This window comes from Macaca mulatta, chromosome 1 (genome assembly GCF_049350105.2).
Source record: "Macaca mulatta isolate MMU2019108-1 chromosome 1, T2T-MMU8v2.0, whole genome shotgun sequence".
NCBI classification, from domain to species: Eukaryota; Metazoa; Chordata; class Mammalia; order Primates; family Cercopithecidae; genus Macaca; species Macaca mulatta.
Window position 1 is genome coordinate 119,681,382 of NC_133406.1, and position 19,448 is coordinate 119,700,829.

Here is a 19,448-nt window from a genome sequence, read left to right on the forward strand (position 1 = left end):
CCTATCTTGGAAATGAACATAATGTTTCTTTAATGGAGACATTTTTCTTGTCAATCTAAATTCATATAGTGTAAGTATGACAAAATTATTTCTTCTCACCTCATAGTCTTTAAACAATTGGCGCATGAAGAAAAGCCACCCAAATCCAAAAAATAGTATCTGGAAGGGAAAGAAGATAGAATGTCAATATATATTTTTTCTGAGAAATGTTTTATAGAAACATTTCTATAAAACAGGTCTGCTAACTAGACGGTTAACTTATTTCAGGGATTAAAGATAAGATCCACTCTTATAAGACCTACTTATTAAAGCTCATGACATTGGAAATAAATGTTTAAATGTTCTTGGATGTTTGAAGTTATACATGTTACAGAGTATGCTTCAAGACAAAAATGGAAGTACATATTTTCCCATAATCTTATGATAATAATTACATGAGTCAGAGAAGTTCGCAAATAGAAAAGGAATCAGCGGCCAGGTGTGGTGGCTCACACTTGTAATCCCAGCACTTTGGGAGGACAAGGTGGGTAGATCACCTGAGGCCAGGAGTTTAAGACCAGTCTGGCCAACATGGCGAAGCCCCGTCTCTACTGAAAACACAAAAATTAGCTGAGTGTGGACACCTGTAATCCCAGCTGCTCCCGGAGGCTGAGGCATGAGAATAGCTTGAATCTGGGAGGCGGAGGTTGCAGAGAGCCAATATCACGCCACTGCATTACAGCCTAGGTGATAGAGTGAGATTCGGTCTCAAAAAAAAAAAAAGAAAAGGAGTCAGAGTGAGATTTGCTTTTTACGGATGATCCCTGACTGCAAGTATTTAAAAAAAAATACCAGCCTGGCCAACATGGTGAAAACCCGTTTCTACAAAAAAACACACACCCATAAAAATGAGCTGGGGGTGGTGGGGTCTGCCTGTAGTCTCAGCCACCTGGGAGGCAAAGGTGGGAAGATCACCTGAGCCTAGGAAGTTGAGGCTGCAGTGAGCCATGACTGCACCACTGTGCTCCAGCCTGCGCAACAGAGTGAGACCCTGTCTCAAAAAATAAATAAAAATAAATCAATTTAAAAAATAAAAACTTCACGGGAAAGGAGTTGAGACCAAAAGCAGACGAGCAGTAGAAAGCCTAATGTGTTTTATATCTGTTTCCTTCAGAGAGTTTTCTTAGCTTCTCCGCCATCCTGCCTAATCTACATAAAGTGGTTTTCATCTCAGTGTAAAGCTGAGAGATTGCAGGATCCCTCTTTTGTCAGTTTTGTTTCAAACTGGCAGAGACCATAGCCACATGACAGCTGACAAAGCTGGTCTGTAGTAAGCAGAACTTTCTATACATAGACACACACTGACACGACTAATCTTTTCTTCTTAAACTGGCTAGGACCTTTATGAAGAAAATGATTTTATGTCTTCCTAGGGACTACTTTACTGAGCAAGTGTAAACTCAGTAGTTTAGCACAGACTACTTTAGCTTCTTATCGTGCCCCTGCTGCCTAGCAAACTCATGTGTTCAGCCCCCTGGAACTTCCTTTGGTTCTTTAGACCCATATTCTTTCACATCGAGACCTCTGTAAATGTCCTCTGACAGGAACTTCTCTCCAACCCTCTCCCAGTTATGCTATTTACTCCTTCTGGAAGGCCCTCGCTGCCCTCCCAAACACAGATAAATTGCTCTTTTTATATAATCTTATTCTACATCGTAGTTCCCTCATCAAAGTGCTTACCATACGGTTTTGTAATGCCTGATTTAAATATTTTTTGACATTAGATTATAAGCTCTATGAGGACAAAAACCATGTTTGTCTTGTAATCTTTGTATCCTTGGCATCCAGCACAAAGCCTGGTATATAGCAGGCTCTCCATAAGTGCTTGCTGAATGGCTAAGTGGTCTACATAAAAGATGGTTTATTCTTCAGCATTCAATCTTAAATCTTCTGTAATAACTCCGATGTGCTATGCTAGGTGCTGAGGATACAAAGATAAGTAGGATGGTTACTACCCTCTACAAGCTCACAACATAGTGAAGACACTACATAAATAACTATAACATAATATGGATATGCAATGATAGAAATACATACACGATATTGTAAAACAATATGAAAGAGGGAGACCAAACCAATCTGTAGGGGCTTAGGACAGATTTTCTGGAGAAGATAATGCTTAAGCTGAAGGAAGTTTTAATTTGCAGTTACAACCTGATATTGTGTGCAAATTTTGGGATTATGTGCATTTTTCTAGAGTGGTTGAAGGTATTCATCACACACTCAACGGTTTCCACCACTCCTAACATGTTAAAAACCACCCTCTCAAAGGATGAATAAGAATCAAGTAGGGAGGTTGGACACAGTGGCTCACGCCTGTAATCCCAGCACTTTGGGAGGCCAAGGTGGGTGGATCGCTTGAGCCCAGGAGTTCGAGAACAGCTTGGGCAACATGGTGAAACCCTATCTCTACAAAAAATACAAAAATTAGCTAGGTGTGGTGGTGCGTGCCTGTAGTTCCAGCTTATGGGGAGGCTGAGGTGGAAGGGCCACTTGAGTCTGGCAGGTGGAGGCTACAGTGAGCCGTGAGCACGTCACTGCATTCCAGCTTGGGTGACGGAGCGAAACCCTGTCTCAAAACAAAACAAATGAACAAAAAAAGAATCAAGTAGGGTAAAAACAGGTGGTAGGGGTAGGAGGACAGGGCTTTCCAGATAGCAAAGGGCATGAGTAAAGGCGCAGAGTGAAAAGCGTGGTATATGCCAGGAACTACACATGGTTTGGAGATGCTAGAAGATGAAATTCAAAGAAGGAAGAGGTTAAAAATGAGGCTAGACAAGAGGAGTGGATGTCCAACCACTGAGAGCTTTGAAGTCCACCCTAAGATTATAGTCTGTAGGTAGTGAGGGTTATTTAAGCAGGGAAATGGCATGGTCTGATTTGTTGTATATTATAGAGAGCAGTATGGTGACTGTGTGGAAGACACATTTGAAGGAAATTACATTGTAGGAAGAGAAGCATCATAGAAATGTGTTATGGGAGTTCAGATGAAAGATGATAAAGCCCTGAATTAAGACATTTGGTGACAGAAGAGGAGACGACAGATTTGAGAACTATTTAGAAGGTAAAATCAGCAGGGAGAAGTCAAGGATGATAATTTGGAATACAGGATGAATAGTGAAGCTACCCAATTTATATTAAGAATATTGGAGAAAGAAGAGGTTTAGGAAAGGGGGCAGAGGATGGGGAAAATGATGAGCTCATTTTGAACACACTAAGGGCCTGAGGGACAGCCAGCAAGATGGGTCAAGATATCCAGCAAGCACCTGAATAAAAGACAGATTGTGAAGGCAGGTCTAAGATATACTTATGAGTTGAAACCATCAAAGTACATGAGATCACCCGGGAACAGTATCTAGAGTAAGGAGAGCAATGTGCCAAGAAGAAAACACTAGAGGATAAGGAACACAGTTTGAAAGGTGAGGTAGGGGCAGGAACCAGAGTGTAGCAGGTCAGAATGAATGGGAGCTAAACCAGTGGGGATAGTAAATGCAAATTACTCCAGGGAGGGCCAGGAATGAGAAAAAAAGAGAACACTAGGTAATAGGCTAGAGAAGAATATGGAATAAAGGGACAGTTTATTGGCCAAGGGGAAAGAAAGCAGTCAAGTAAGGAGAAAAAGATGAGAAGGATGATGGAATGCTAGAGGATGAACTGATACTATTAATTTATTATTATTATTAGGTAACTTTTATTAAGCATTTACTATATTCCAGGCTCTCTAAGTAGTACTTAGCATTATAATCTTATAAAAATCATTAAAAACCCAGTAAGGTAAGTTTGATTGTCCTATTTTCACAGAGGAAGATGAGGTTTAGAGAAGTTAATCAATTTATAGTAAGTATCAGAATCAAGATTGAACTCAAGCCTGTTTGACTCCAAAATCTGTGCTTTTTTTTAAAAATAATATGTTTTCAGCTCTTATTGACTCTGGCTGTTTAGAAAATCTGTGCTTTTAACCACTTCAAAATAAGCTACTCTAAGATCAAAGGTAGGGAGAATGGACTTAAACTGGAGTAGGGGAACCCCGTTTTCTGAAATGGGAGGAAAGGAGGTGAGAATGGTTGTGAACACAGATAACCTTTTAGATTATGCAGAAAGTACTCATAGTAGGAGATCATACCTTTTGGCTTCACTTTTGTTGAGTAAGTATGAGGCAAGGTTACCTGCTAAGAGTAAGACAGGTGAGTATAGAAAAGGGAGCTTTGACAAAGATCCAGACAAACTTTGAGGGGAATAAAACAAGTAGCTGATTAAGGTCAAGAAAAGGAATAATTCAGTGAGCTGAGGGTTAAACTCATGGCGTTGGCAAACTACACAGCTGTGTGATTTTCTTTTTCTTTTTTTTTTTTTTTTTTTTTGAGACGGAGTCTCGCTCTGTCGCCCAGGCTGGAGTGCAGTGGCGCGATCTCGGCTCACTGCAAGCTCCGCCTCCTGGGTTTACGCCATTCTCCTGCCTCAGCCTCCTGAGTAGCTGGGACTACAGGCGCCCGCCACCGCGCCTGGCTAATTTTTTGTATTTTTAGTAGAGACGGGGTTTCACCGTGGTCTCGATCTCCTGACCTTGTGATCCGCCCGCCTTGGCCTCCCAAAGTGCTGGGATTACAGGCGTGAGCCACCGCGCCCGGCCAGCTGTGTGATTTTCTACAGTAGCTTTCAGGCCTCTGTATTAGTGGTAGACAAACTATAACAATGATCCAAGTATGGACTTATATATATATATATATATGTATATATATGAAGGTAAACGAACAAGCAGGTGTAAGAAAGTAAGTTGGATCCAAGCATCTAGATCAAGTAGAAAAGGAAAGGATCAAACAGATTAGGAGAAAATGTCCAGGATATCCTTTGGCTATTATAAAGAGTTACCAATGGTAACTCTATAAAGACAGATGTAAATTCAGAGTTTAGAGACCATATTCATATGACTTATGAAGCCACAACTGAAGATAGAGAAGTTGGGCAGTTAGGAATGAGAGTAGTATGTATAGTGGAAATGGATGATTAAAAAAAAAAATCACCAAGATTGCTGTGAAATGGAACTTTAGACAAGTAAGAGAAAACAAGCAAAAATTTTAAGTTTATATGGTGGGGAGGGGAATGGAAGAAAAGAGAAACAGATATATACCTTTAATATTTTATTGTGGCCTCCTTTCACATTGACAAAGAAAGTGTAACAAGACTTTCAGAACAAAATTATGTCTTTTGCAGCAACACAGATGCACCTAGAGGCCATCATCCTAAACAAATTAACGCAAGAACAGAAAACCAAGTACCCCATGTTCTCACTTCTAAGTGGGAACTAAATATTGGGTACTCACCAACATAAAGATGGCAAAAAACGAAACTGGAGACTACTTGGGGACAGGGGAGGGGAGAAAGGGGAAGGACTGAAAAACCAATTATTGAGTAGTATGTACCTGGTACCTGGGTGACCAGATCATTTGTATCCCAAACCTCAGCTCCCACAATATACCCAGCACAAGTACCAAATCTACAATAAAATTAAAGTTGAAAAAAAAAAAAAAGACTTTTAAACTACACACATACACAAAAGTAGCTGGAGAATTCATTTACATCCAAGATAAACACAAATTCTGGCAAGATTATAGAGGATCCAAAAAGAATGCAGAAGCAAAATGCAATTTCAAATAGCTTTGCAAATAAAATGGAAATAAAATAAGAAGCTTTGCAAATAAAATAAGAAGGTTGGCACATAGCTTCTTATTATAAACGAGACTTAATACTTTCAGAATTGTACAGAGTAAAATCTTGACCTTAGGACTTAAGAGTGTACTCTGGAACTGATAAGTCTTAATGACTGTACAGAGGGCTCAAAACATGAGTTAGATAACAGTTGCTTTTATAAAAGTGACTTCTGGGTTGAAAATTAGCTACTGTTAAAAAAAAAAAAAAAGATGGCCATCAGCAGGATAGTTATTAAAGAATTAAGTATAAAAGACACCTTTCTTGGATCATTTGTTCACCCTTTTAATCATTTAACAAATATTTATTAGTGCCTAATATGTGCCAGGTCCAAGGGATAGAATGGCAAACAAGAGAGCATGAATGCTACTCTCAAAAGTTTATAATCTATGGAGGAGATAAACAAGTAATTACAAAACAATGTGGTAGCGTTGTTACAGGGGAAGTAGGTGAAGGGTACTATGGCAGTATGTATAGGGACATCTAGTCCAGTCTAGGAGAAGCTTCTTGGATATTCAAGTTGAGATCTGAAAGCTGAAAAGGATATGAGGAAAAGGCCCAGAAAAAGAAAACACACTGTGTGGAAATCTGGAGGCACCACAGCATGGACAGGTTAGGGAACTAAAAGAAGTTCAGGAAGTCTAAAGAATAAAATGGTGAAAGCCACAGCTGAAGAGAGAAGAGCCAGGGTCCCATCAATAAGGGACCTGATAAGGGCGAGGGTCCCATCAATAATGGACCTGAAAAGCCACGTAAAGGAGCGTGAACTTCATCCTGTGGTGCGGTGAGCAAGATTCAATATGGGATCTCTAATTTCAGATTTCATTTCAAATAAACCTTTCAGTTAATACAACACAGAAAAATGAGTGGGGAGGGGTGCGGGGGGCAATGGTGGTGTTTCCAAGGTAACCGCACTTCTCTGGAGAAGTGCTTTTTATTAAATACATATTCACTACAACGCTACTGTGTGCCCGCAACTGATCTAGATGCTGGTGAATACAGGAGAGAACAAGAAAGACAGTGTCTTGGACTTCATGGACAGACAACAAACACATGAACATACAAATGAACTATAGTAATAAATGTCAAGAAGAAAATAAAACATGGAAATGAGGAAGAAGGCAGCCGGAATGGAAAGCCACTTTGGCTGTGGGCAGGGTATCAGGTAAAACCTTCCTAAAGTGACATTTTTACTAATGCCGAAATGATGATAAAGTAGCCACATAAATATGTGAACAGAGAACATTCCATGCAAAGGAATCTTTGGGTCTTTCTTCCACATTAGTTTAACAATTACTGCATATGGATACATGTGTGAAGTAAAAGTCTATGATTACAAGGCATACAAAATTAGAAAGCCACTTCCTTGGTTCAACGTATCAATTATATCCACGCTAAAAATCTTAGAGGCTGCAATGCAAAGCCAATTTTCTACTGACATTCTTATCTTTATTCTAAGTGAAAAGAAAAGCTAATTAAATATTGTTATTTTTCTTAAATTGGTACTAGGGTTAAAAATAACCCTGAGTTGTCACCAAGGGCACTGGGTAGTCTTAGAAAGGTTTTAAGCAGAAGAATTACATGTCCAGGTTTTTTAACAATACATTTGAATAGTACGCAGTCAATAAAAACAATTATGAAAACTATAGAACGGTGGTAAATTTAAAAAAAATTTTTTAAAAAAAGATTGCATTAGAGTGGTAGGATCATGGATGGCTTTTCCTTCTTTCTTATCTTCTTAAACATTGTAAAAGTTTTTGAACAGAAAAGGACAATGCTCCGCTATACGGAGACGAGTATTAGGATGAAGCAATACAAAAATTGAATCAAAGAACAAAAATTTAGTTCACTTTAAGCTCCAAAAGGTAACTGTTTCTGTTACTTGCCGTTTGAGAGAAAGAACAAGTAAAAACAACCAAAAAAAAAAAAAAAATCTTCAAATTATTGGAAAGACGAGGGGAAAAAGGTAAATAGGTAGTCTGAGCTTCACAAATATTAACAGTTGGCCAACAATTATTTATTGAATGCCTGCACTTAAAAGTGGAGATACAGCTATGAACAAGGCAGGATTTCAAAAAACAAAATCATAAACACATACATAAATGATGCCAGTGCTATGATAAATGCTAGGAAGAAACAATAATTAACAATGGATTACATGGTAAAAGCAAGAGGCTCACTAGACGAAGCTTCTATTGAGCACAGACAATGTCTTATATGTTTGTACGCTCAGAGCTTTATATAACGGTCGATAAATGTTTGTTGACTGTACAAACAAATGAAGGTGACCAATGGAGAAGAAATGAGGGTCAGAAAAACATCCGAAAAAGGTGGGTAAGTAAGCATAGGATAAAGGATGAGGTGTCAGTGCAAAAACGAAACTTTATACTTTTAAGCATACGTATAACCTTATATTGACACTCTGAAGCAGCAAATTTCTCCACACCGGGATGCAGATTTGACATCTAACAGCAAAGCCTACACTGACGTGTCCTCAGTATCCAGCCCTGATTGGCGCGCCGCACACCCGGTGCCCGGAACCACACAGGCTTCCCCAGCCCAGGGTCAGCGGCGCAGCCCGGAAGCTTCGAGGAGCTTCGAGGAGCTCTGAGGACTGCCGCCTTAGCTGGCGGCGCCGGCTCTAAGCGTGGAGGCCGGCGGACCCCTTCCAAAAGTGGACCGAAATTCCAGGGACGCATGCCGGGTGGGGCCGCGGACGGCCGCAGGCCAGCCTCCTGATAGCCGGGGTAGAGGGAACCGAAGGCAGCAAATCGCACACCCTCTTCGCGCTCTGGGTCCCGGAGTAACTGGCGCAGGCAGCTAGAGAGAGACGCCAGACCCCGGAGCAGCCCGCACCGCGGAGGACCTGAGAGGGCAATTCGGGAAAGGGAGGCGGACGGGTGTCGGGGAGGGAGGCGGTGACTCACCTGGGAGGTAATCATGATGCTGGAGTCGATCAGGAAACTCATGGCGAAGTGTAAGGAGGGCTCCTGCCTCCACTTCCCACTCCCCGAGGCCACGGCACGCTGGAGTCACAGGCCCCCTTACACAGTCCGCCTTCTCCCAGGTGCCGCAGCCGGGACTGCGGCTCTCCAGCCCGACGCCATCAAGCTGCGCCCCAGCCAGCCAATCAGCGGCTACATCCGGAGCCCCGCCTCGGGCTCGGCGTGGGTGGGGCAAACGCTAGGCTCCAGCCGCGGAGGCCCCAGGAGCGGGGCTTATTAGGGGCGATACTATAAACATGCAGTGCAAGGTAACTTTAACATTTCGGAGGCTGAAGGAGGTAGGGCCTGAGACCTAAGTGGCAATTCTGTTTTGTAAAGATCATAAGATAATAATGGTAATTATAGTAAGTCAGGCATTGTGTCCTAAATGTTATAACTTTTACTTGACTCGGCAAATATGATTGCACAAAGTGAGGGAAGATTGGAAAGTCAGACGAGACGTTAACAAATATAACTAACCAAATACATTTCTGTGACAACAACGAAAAGCACACCGTCTGTAGCAATTTAGTGATAATATTGTACTGCATATGAGTCAGGCCACAGGTGGAGTACTGCACTCCGTGTACCACACTTTTAAGAGATTTTACAGGCCCGGCACAGTAGCTCATCCCAGCACTTGGGGGAGGCCGAGGCGGGCGGATCACCTGAGGTCGGAAGTTCGAGACTAACCTGACCAACATGGAGAAACCCCGTCTGTACTGAAAATACAAAATTAGCCGGGAGTGGTGGCGCATGCCTGTAATCCCAGCTACTAGGGAGGCTGAGGCCAGAGAATCGCTTGAGCCCGGGAGGCGGAGGTTGCGGTAAGCCGAGATCGCGCCATTGCACTCCAGCCTGGACAACAAGAGCGAAACTCCGTCTCAAAAAAAAAAAAAAAAAAAAAGAAAAGAAAAGAAAAAAAAAGAGATTATACAGAGACATATTGGAGCTCGCTCAAATGTGAGTCACCAGATAAGGGCTGGTGGAAGGAGGCGAAGAAAGATGACTCAGAACATGACATCTGTCTTCATGTGAAAGAATGGGTAGAACTGATGTGGCGCTGACAGTTATCTGTAGGGCAAAGGACTGGAAGTTAAATGAAGACAGATTTTAATTCAAAACAAGGATCAGTTCTTTAAGAGTCTGAAGAAGGGTTATTTTAGGAAGTAGCTCCTTCTGCCCCCTTCCCACCTGTTGCAGTGGATCAAATATACACTGAATCACTACCTCATTCATTCAACACTCATTTCATGAAGGCTTAATGCATTGCTGTGGGGCTTACTCTGCCGCCGCCCTGGGGCCTAGCTAGTCTTTGTAGTCCACATAGTCTCATAGTCCTGCAAACTGGCTCCAGCCCAGGAAATCACCCTGTGTAGCAGTGGCTGCAGTCAAGACCCAGGAAGACAATCCTGAGGGCACCTGACATCCAGCGTCTGAGTTCAGACTACTACAGCTTGAATAAGTGACTTGCAGATTCATTACACACAAGGGACCGTGTCTTCCTTTCATTGGATTGAACTCTGTCATGCCAAGCAGTCAAAACTACCTGTTAGATGTCCAATCCCTGATCCAGAATTTCAAGGAGCTGTGGAGGCAGCTCTATTATGGGAATGTCATAACCAGAGAACTTTGTGTCCTGGCTATATCTATTAGGGAAGTAGGTAGATTCCCACGTAACAGCGCCTAACTGACATTCAAGACTGTATGTACTGCAGAGTGCTGAGAGAGACGATCAAGGCAAGCAGTTTACCTTGGTGGCTTACTGGGATGCACAGTGGAGATTGGAGTCTCAGTAACCAGGAATAGCAGAGAAAGGTGTACAATGCCTGCTGGCCTAAGGCCTATGCAAAGCTTTGGGTGACACCATTCAGAATTCTCCCTACTGTACCACTTGTGTCCAGGTAAAGGACAGGCCTAGGTGATTCAAGGGATTGCCTTACCCCCTGATTTTGATTGAGGAATGTCTTTAGAAACCTTCGCCGGGCGCGGTGGCTCACGCCTGTAATCCCAGCACTTTGGGAGGCCGAGGCGGGTGGATCACAAGGTCAGGAGATCGAGACCATGGTGAAACTCCGTCTCTACTAAAAATAGAAAAAATTAGCCGGGCGCAGTGGCGGGTGCCTGTAGTCCCAGCTACTCGGGAGGCTGAGGCAGGAGAATGGCATGAACCCGGGAGGCGGAGCTTGCAGTGAGCCGAGATTGCGCCACTGCACTCCAGCCTGGGCGACAGAGCGAGACTCCGTCTCAAAAAAAAAAAAAAAAAAAAGAAACCTTCACAATGCATTTAGTATCCAATTGACTCTCCTCTCAAAGCAAGTCTCTACTGCTGATGGTGGACTCTGACACTAAAATGGCTTGTCCTCCCATCTCTACTGCTGGTAATATTCTCCCGATCCACTCTAGCTGCTGCCATCCTCTTAGAATAGTGAGATCTTTTGGTTCTGCCTCCATGGACAGTCAAACCATCTGGGCTCCGAGTCCCCAGTTTGTGCTATTTTTCCAAGGGAGCTTTTCAAAATATGTCATGTTCATAACTAGTAGCCATTGTTTGCCACTCATCCAGAGACTGACAGCCAGTCCCATAGATGTGCTATAAAGAGTCGATTGACAAGATGATCAGTCTGTGTCCTTTGGACAAGTGTTTGCTCACACCACTTTACTGTCCTTTTTCATAGCAACTGCAGTGTTCATACCTACTGTACTCTCACACTTTCCAGCACCATCCACATACTGACAGCTAACTATTTCACCCCCTTCCTCCAAATTAATGCAAAGGACTGGGTCCAGGAGTTGACACTAACACTAGATCCCTGGGAAACACCCTAGTACCTCTTCTCCAGGCACATACATAGCACCTGCCCATGCCTGTGGCTGGATGATCTCTGTTAGGAATTTTCTTTTGAAACTTTTAACTTACTGTGATATAGTTGTAGATTCAAATGCAATTGTAAGTCTGGGATCTTTTGAGACATATCACCAATTCCGTGGCATCCTACTCTAGCTGTGTCCCTTCATGGATAGACATCCTATCTTGTAGTTTTGCCCACTGTGCCAGGTTCACTGAGTCTCTGAACTCCCCTATGTGCCCCACTAAGTCACCAGTGTCAGCTGGACAGGAAACCCCAAGTATTCAGAGGAAAAGTGTTTATTTCCCAATGGTCCCATGGATAGTATCTATACCTGATACCTAGAAAATGTATAGGTGCAGTTTTCTCTTTTTTATTTTTATTTTTTGAGACAGAGTCTTGCTCTGTCGCCCAGGCTGGAGTGCAGTGGTGCAATCTCAGCTCACTGCAAGCTCCGCCTCCTGGGTTCACGCCATTCTCCTACCTCGACCTCCCGAATAGCTAGGAGTACAGGCACCCGCCACCACGCCCGGCTAATTTTTTGTATTTTTCGTAGATGCGGGGTTTCACTGTGTTAGCCAGGATGGTCTCAATCTCCTGACCTCGTGATCCATCCGTCTCGGCCTCCCAAAGTGCTGGGATTACAGGTGTGAGCCACCGCGCCCGGCCAGGTGCAGTTTTCTCAAAGTGTGGTTCTCTAACGACTTGGGGAGCTTATTTAAAATGTAGATTCATAAGCCCGAATGTAGACCAGTGGACTTGGGATTTCTGAAAGTGACTCCCAGGAGGAATCAGGAGTCAATTAATTAATAAGTAGAAATTAAATACATTTATCATGCACAAAATGATGTCTTGAAATATGTATACATTGTGGAATGGCGAAATCAAGGTAATTATCATATGTATTACTTCAGATATTTATTTTTGTGGTGAAAATACTTAAAATCTACTCTCTCAGAGATTTTCAAAAATGCAATACTTTGTTATTAACTATAGTCAACATATTGCACAAATTCTCTTGAACTTACTCCTCTTATCTAACTGAAGTTTTGTATCCTTTGACCAACATCTCCCCAACCCCACCCGACCTGCCGCTCCAGCTGGTAATCACCACTCTACTCTCTGCTTTTGTGAGTTCAATTTTTTTTTAAGAAGGAACCTGCATTTTTAACAGCTTCCCGGGAGATTCTTATGCACACTGACTGGGGACTGGCTGTGAGACTCTGCTCCCCATCTCAGAACTTTCCTAGAGTGAGTGAGCGCCTTCACACTAGGAAAATGTCAGCTCCAATTTGCCTAGAGAAAGGGGACTGAGGGCCAGAGTGGTGCTAGCTTTGCTTTTTGCTTTTTTCCACTCCCGCCCCGCTTTCTCTAGATATGTTCACTGCATAGCCTCAGGAAGCCTAAAGATATTTTCCAACCATTTGTGCTTTGACTCAAGAATTTCCCTTCATCTTCATTGAGCTTTGAACCTCTTGCCTAGTTGGTTCTCACTTTTCCAGACCTTTTTGGAGGTGCATTCCAGTCCTTTCCTCTTATACAATCTCATTTTGGATATATCGACCTTGGTGCTGACCTGGTATGCACCGCCCTGTCCAGGGCCTTGATTGGTTCATATGAGTTAGAGGTAACTCTGTATCAAGTGCTTGGTTGTTCTTGAGGCCGTGTTCCTGAGGAATAAAGAAGATTAAATATTGTGTGCTTTTATGCAAGTCACTAAACTCTCTATACTTCAGTTTCCTCATCTAAAAAATAGAGATAGTAATAGTATCTTATCTCGTAGGTTATTATGAAGATTAAGTAATATACATAAAGCCCTCAGGAAAAGCAGCACTTTATAGTAAGTATGCAATAATTTTTACCCATTATTATTATTATTATGAGTTTATATTCAGTTTTCCTTCACTGTTAATTAGTTTCAATATATATTTATACATGTATATTTAAAAGTTTTGATTGTTGATTATTCAAATTATACTGAAAAGACTGATGATTGTAGAGCTCCCAAATTTGGAAAGATTCAGAGGCATTATCTGAAATATATAACACCAACTTTTTCCATTTATTAAAACTAATTTTGGGATTCTCTTAGTATAATTATATGCAGAATGAATTTGATCCATATATTTTGTGAACAAAGGGGAAGAATATGTAGAGATTAAATTTAAAATTGAATATATTAGTTGAAGTTCAAAGTAAAGGATGTTCGTATTCTTATTGTATGAACTGTTCCAAACCTCTGGTCCCCTGCCATCTGTACTCAGTCAGGCAGAGCAGAAAGCTCTCTCTACTGTCCCACCAATTCTTGCTCCAGGACTAACCACTTCTTGGGATAACTACCAGCGGGGACATTCACTTATTTTAAAGAAGTCCCCACCTTTACCACTGGATTGAGATTTGCCACCATGACGTTAAGACAGTTGCAAAGGAGTACAACACTGGCATATTTCCAAAGTCTGGGATATTCATTCTTATTCTTGGTTAACGTGATGCATACCCACAACAATGCACATATACCTTTTGATTTTCCCAAAATTGGATCACAAGGAGTGCTATGGAATCCTTGTGATCCAATATTGAAAAAATGGATCCTGTTCGTGTACCCCCAAAATGCATATGTTGAAGCCCTAGTTCCTGATGTGATAGAATTTGGAGGAGGGGCCTTTGGGAGGTGATTAGGTTTAGACGAGGTCATGAGAGTGAAGCCCCATGATGGGATTTATGCCCTTCCAAGGAGATGAAGGAACCAGCACGCTCTCTTTCTAACAGGTGAGTATCTGGTGAGAAGGCAGCCGTCTGTGAACCAGAACGAGGGCCCTCACCAAGAAGTGACCAGGCTGGCACCCTGATCCTGGACTTCTGGCCTCTGGAACGGTGAGAAGTAAATATTTGTTAAATATATACACCTACTATGCACTCACAAAACTTAAGAGTAAAAAATTTTAAAAACTTTGTTGTTTAAGCCACCTAATGTACGGTATCTTGTTATAGTAACTTGAACTAAGATAATGAGCATACTATTTTGTTATATAGTTTTCATTATATTTCATTTTAGAAATATATTATGGGGCTGGGCACGGTGGCTCACACCTGTAGTCCCAGCACTTTGGGAGGCCGAGGTGGGTGGATCACTTTCGGTCAGGAGTTTGAGACCATCCTGGCCAACATGGTGAAACCCTGTCTCTACTAAAAATACAAAAATTAGCTGGGCATGGTGGCACATGCCTGTAATCCCACCTACTCAGGAAACTGAGGCAGGAGAATCGCTTGAACTTGGAAGGCGGAGGTTGCAGTGAATTGAGATTGTGCCACTGCACTCCAGCCTAGGTGACAGAGCAAGACTTCGTCTCAAAAAAAGAGAGAGAGAGAGAAATACATTGTAGTATTATAGACCAGACATGGTGGCTAAAACTTGTAATCCCAGCACTTTGGGAGGCCGAAGTGAGAGGATCACTTGAGCCCAGGAGTTTGAGACCAACCTGGGTAACATTTTGGGAGACCCTGTCTCTACCAAAAAAAAAAAATTAGCCAGGCAATGTGGTGCACACCTGTAATCCCAGCTACTCTGGAGGCTGAAGTGGGAGGATTGCTTGAGCTTAGGAGGTTGAGGTTGTAGTAATCTGTGATTGCACCAGTGCATTCCAGCCTGGGCAACAGAGTGAGACCCTGTCTCAAAAAAATGTGTATAGGCCGGGCGCGGTGGCTCACGCCTGTAATCCCAGCACTTTGGGAGGCCGAGGCAGGCAGATCACAAAGTCAGGAGATCGAGACCATCCTGGCTAACACGGTGAAACCCTGTCTCCACTAAAAATACAAAAAATTAGCCGGGTGTGGTGGTGGGCACCTGTAGTCCCAGCTACTCGGGAGGCTGAGGCAGGAGAATGGCGTGAACCCGGGAGGCAGCGGAGCTTGCAGTGAGCGGAGATCGTGCCACTGCACTCCAGCCTGGGCGACAGAGCGAGACTCTGTCTCAAAAAAAAAAAAAAAAAAAAAAAAAGTGTATAATGAATATTTTCTCGTGCCAAAGACTTTATAGCATTTTTATTGACTCAATAACATTCCATCATATGGTTATGTCATGAGTAACTTAACCAATCTACCTTTTGGATTTTTTTTTTTGGTGGTGTTTACTATAATAAAATAATATGATGGTGAAGAATTTGGCCCACAAGAAACACTTATTCAAGCCTCCAATTTTCCCTGGGCAAGGGAAGGTCACTGTGTCTATGTCCCAGCAAATTCTGAGGACACACATCAAGCTCCTGCAAGCTTGGCTACTGTGGCAGCCGGAGGTAAACCTGTGAACTTCTGCAGACGAATAGACCGCTAATGACTAGTGAGAAAGAGGTCAGGCCTCCCTCCCAGCAAGTGCTTCCCAGAAAAGTCTCAGGGGTTTTCCTTGAGCCCCTTACTTGGAGGGGAGTGAGGGAAGGGGATGAGAAACACCACAGCTCTTTCTTCTAGTCTGACAACTCTCTTCAAAGACTGCTCCTATCGGTTAACCCTTAACTTCTCTTAAATAACCCAGAGGTGGATTGTGAGTTAGGAGTTGCAAGACCATTTGGGGGCTACTTCTTTTTTTAAGGAATTCTAGATTGTGCCTTGTACCACTTTTTAGAAAGTGTAGACATTGAGCATTTATTGTCCTTGGTTATGTAACCTTACTGAAACTCCAAGACATAGGAAATATTTTGTTTAACATTTCATTACATATCCATTAAATCAGACTTGTAAATTACATTGAGGTCCTCTTTATTTTTGCCTTCTATCAATTCATCAAGGACTGAAGTCTTTTATTGCTACTATTTTCTGTCCATATCTCCATGTAGTTCTGAGAGCTTCATGCAGTCCTGTGCCTTATTTTTGAGTGCAAAATGATTCATAGTATATCTTTGTTGCATATTATATTTTATATTAATAAAGATCAATATTTTGGTTTGGTTTAATGATTCTGCTCTTGTATTTTGTGTGTTTGGTCTTTATTTTTGCTTTTCTCCTGTTTTTTTTTCTTCTTTTTGCTATATGGACTGTGTAGTCCTTGTTTCTTGTTTTGTTTCCTAGTAATCTGGAAGGCATGCATTTTGTTTTAAAATAACACATGCAACTTTATATTTTTCTTATTACTAACACAGAGAATAAAATAGTATCTTTGTAAGTTGAGAATACCAGGACACTTCTACTTTCTCACATTTCTCCTTCTTTGTTACTCCCTACACCCCACACAATACCCAAATTTATGTTGGTGTAATCTGGGATTTTAAACCTTACTTTAAAAATATGTTTTTGTTAAGGATTATTTATGATATTTGTATTCTGTTTTGTAACTATACTTCAAATAGTTACATTTAATTCATTTTAATGACTATTTGTTTAAATGTCTTCAGTATTCATCATCAGCCTCTTTCATACTTTACCTTCTTGACTTCTTTCTTTTTTTTTCTGAGACAGCATTTCCCTTTGTTGTTTAGGCTGGAGTGCAATGGCATAATCACAGCTCACTGTAGTTCCTGGACTCAAGTGATCCTCCCACCTCAGCTTCTCAAGTAGCTGGGACTATAGGCGTGTGCCACCATGCCTGGCTAATTTTTAAATTTTTGTAGAGACACGGTCTCACAATGTGCCCAGGCTAGTCTCAAACTCCTGAGCTCAAGCGGTCTTCCCAACTCTGCCTCCCAAAATGTTGGGACTACAGGTATGAGCCTCTATGCCCGGTCTTGAATTCTTTTAAAAATATTTCTCTTGGGCGGGCATGGTGGCTGATGCCTGTAATCCCAGCACTTTGGGAGGCTGAGGCGGATGGATCACCTGAGGTCAGGAGTTCGAGACCAGCCTGGCCAACATGGTGAAACCTTGTCTCTACTAATAATCCAAAAATTAGCCAGGTGTGGTGGCGCACGCATCTAATCCCAGCTACTCGTGAGGCTGAGGCACAAGAATCGCTTGAACCCGGGAGGTGGTGGTTGAATGAGCCGAGGTCGTACCATTGCACTCCAGCCCGGGCAACAAGAGTGAAACTCCGTCTCAAAAAAACAAAAAACAAAACAAAACAAAACAACAACAACAAAAACAAAAAATATATTTCTCTTTTAGCTTGAGTGGGTTATGAAGTAAATTTTTCTTTAAAGAAGGGTTTGCAGGTATTTTGAGCTTTTGCATAATTGAGAGTGCCTTTCAATTGGCTTCACACATGAGTAAAATTTGGCTTGTTGTGGAGTTTTCAGCTTAAGTTTTTCATCCTCAGTATTCTGTGGATAATCTCTTCTTTTCTGAGATTTAATGTGTTATGGAGAAGTATGGTGCCAGCCTGATGTTGTTTTTCCCCTAAATAACTTGGTAAACACTGTGTTCACCCACAGTTGGCACTGGAAGGACTAGTGCCACATTCAGAGGGTTGGCTGAAACTGAGAGCCGTGAGTTTTGGTTCCTTATGCTCACTCCAGCTTCTCTTTTCCTTTTGAGCTATTGCTCATCCCTATGACAAACAGCGGCCTCTGAGGGAGAGGAGGAATCTCTCTCTTTTACCTTCCAGATCATATAAACCCTTTTCTTAAATCTCTATCAAAGCTGAGTCTAAGGTGCATCATTTAATAATAAGACGAGGCCGGGCGCGGTGGCTCCTGCCTGTAACCCCAGCACTTTGGGAGGCTGAGGTGGGTGTCATGAGGTCAGGAGTCCCAGACCAGCCTGGCCAACATGGTGAAACCCTGTCTCTATTAAAAATACAAAAATTAGCCAGGTGTGGTGGCCTATGCCTGTAGTATCAGCTACTCTGGAGGCTAAGGCAGGAGAATTGCTCGAACTCGGGAGGTGGAGGTTGCAGTGAGCCGAGATTGTGCCACTAGACTCCAGCATGGGTGACAGAACAAGACTGTCTCAGTAATAATAATAAGGCTATGCTAAATTACAGTAATCATATCACATGGAATAATTATGGTGATAATAGCTAATATTTGTGGAGTACTTACTATATGCCAGGTACTGTTTTAAGATCTTGACTTGTATTAACTCATTAACTCCCCAACTTAGTTCCTAGATGCCTCCATATGGCAGATGCCATTTTCCCTTCTTTTTTTGGAAGCACTAGTGAGCATATTATGACTCTTTGGATCACAGCCTCAAGAGAATGAGGCTCAGAGAAAGGAATTCCCACTTGTTCCTGTTTAAGGTCCACCTTCCAAATTCTCTTTTCTCATCTTAGAATCTTTCTCTTTTCAGCAGTTGACATTTGAAATACCTACTATCTTCAAGGAAGCCTCACCTCCAATGAGAGAAGTATGACCCTACTCTGTGTTCACAAGCAGACAAGAATGTGAAAATAGCTGTTCAACAGTGGTACAAAAAACCATTGCAGGGGTTGTGTCATTACATTTCTAAATTATAGAATTATGTCTTTGTACTTGCAAATTAAAATTTCTAGATATTTTTTCCCTGGTGCATGATGAGTCCCTTCCAATTTGCAATTTCAGGTCTTTTATCAGCTCAAGAAAATTTCCTCCTATTGTATCTTTAGGGCTTTATGGTTCACTTGTCCTGACTTTTCTTCAGGAGCATCGATATCTATGTGTTGCATTTTAATTGTCTTTCCTCCATATCTATTATTTCTTCTTTGATAATTTTCATCTCTTTGTCCTTTCTTTTGGCATTTGGGCAAATTTCTGATACTGGTTCTTCACAAAATTGATTTAGTTTTAGGTATTGCTAATTCTGCTCTTTATTCTTAAATTCTGCTGTGGCATTGTTTGCTAACTCTGCCTGCTCTTTTTACAGTTCAGTCTAGTACCTTATTATCTTGTGCTTCGTGTATTGTTTTATAGAGTCCATGTTTTCTTTAACCTTTTTTTTGAGAGTACAAAACAGATTTTAAATTAAT

At 41.9% G+C, this 19,448-nt stretch overlaps 2 protein-coding genes and 1 long non-coding RNA gene across 4 annotated transcripts in view; 2 read left to right on the plus strand and 1 right to left on the minus strand.

Annotated features, from left to right (window-relative positions):
- Positions 1 to 8,832, minus strand: part of GPR89A (G protein-coupled receptor 89A) — a 55,606-nt gene extending 46,774 nt beyond the window's left edge. The window contains 2 exon segments of one of the 2 annotated variants that reach the window (NM_001257436.2): positions 100 to 159; positions 8,673 to 8,832. In NM_001257436.2, coding sequence (NP_001244365.1) covers positions 100 to 159; positions 8,673 to 8,714 — 102 coding nt within the window. In that variant the 5' untranslated portion in view covers positions 8,715 to 8,832. 2 annotated transcript variants of the gene reach the window in all.
- Positions 1 to 19,448, plus strand: part of LOC708768 (NBPF member 20) — an 853,661-nt gene that overhangs the window by 679,550 nt on the left and 154,663 nt on the right.
- Positions 12,162 to 18,980, plus strand: LOC107000630 (uncharacterized). Its single transcript, XR_001447744.3, has 3 exons — positions 12,162 to 13,418; positions 14,348 to 14,452; positions 18,794 to 18,980. It is a non-coding gene; the product is annotated as an uncharacterized LOC107000630 (long non-coding RNA).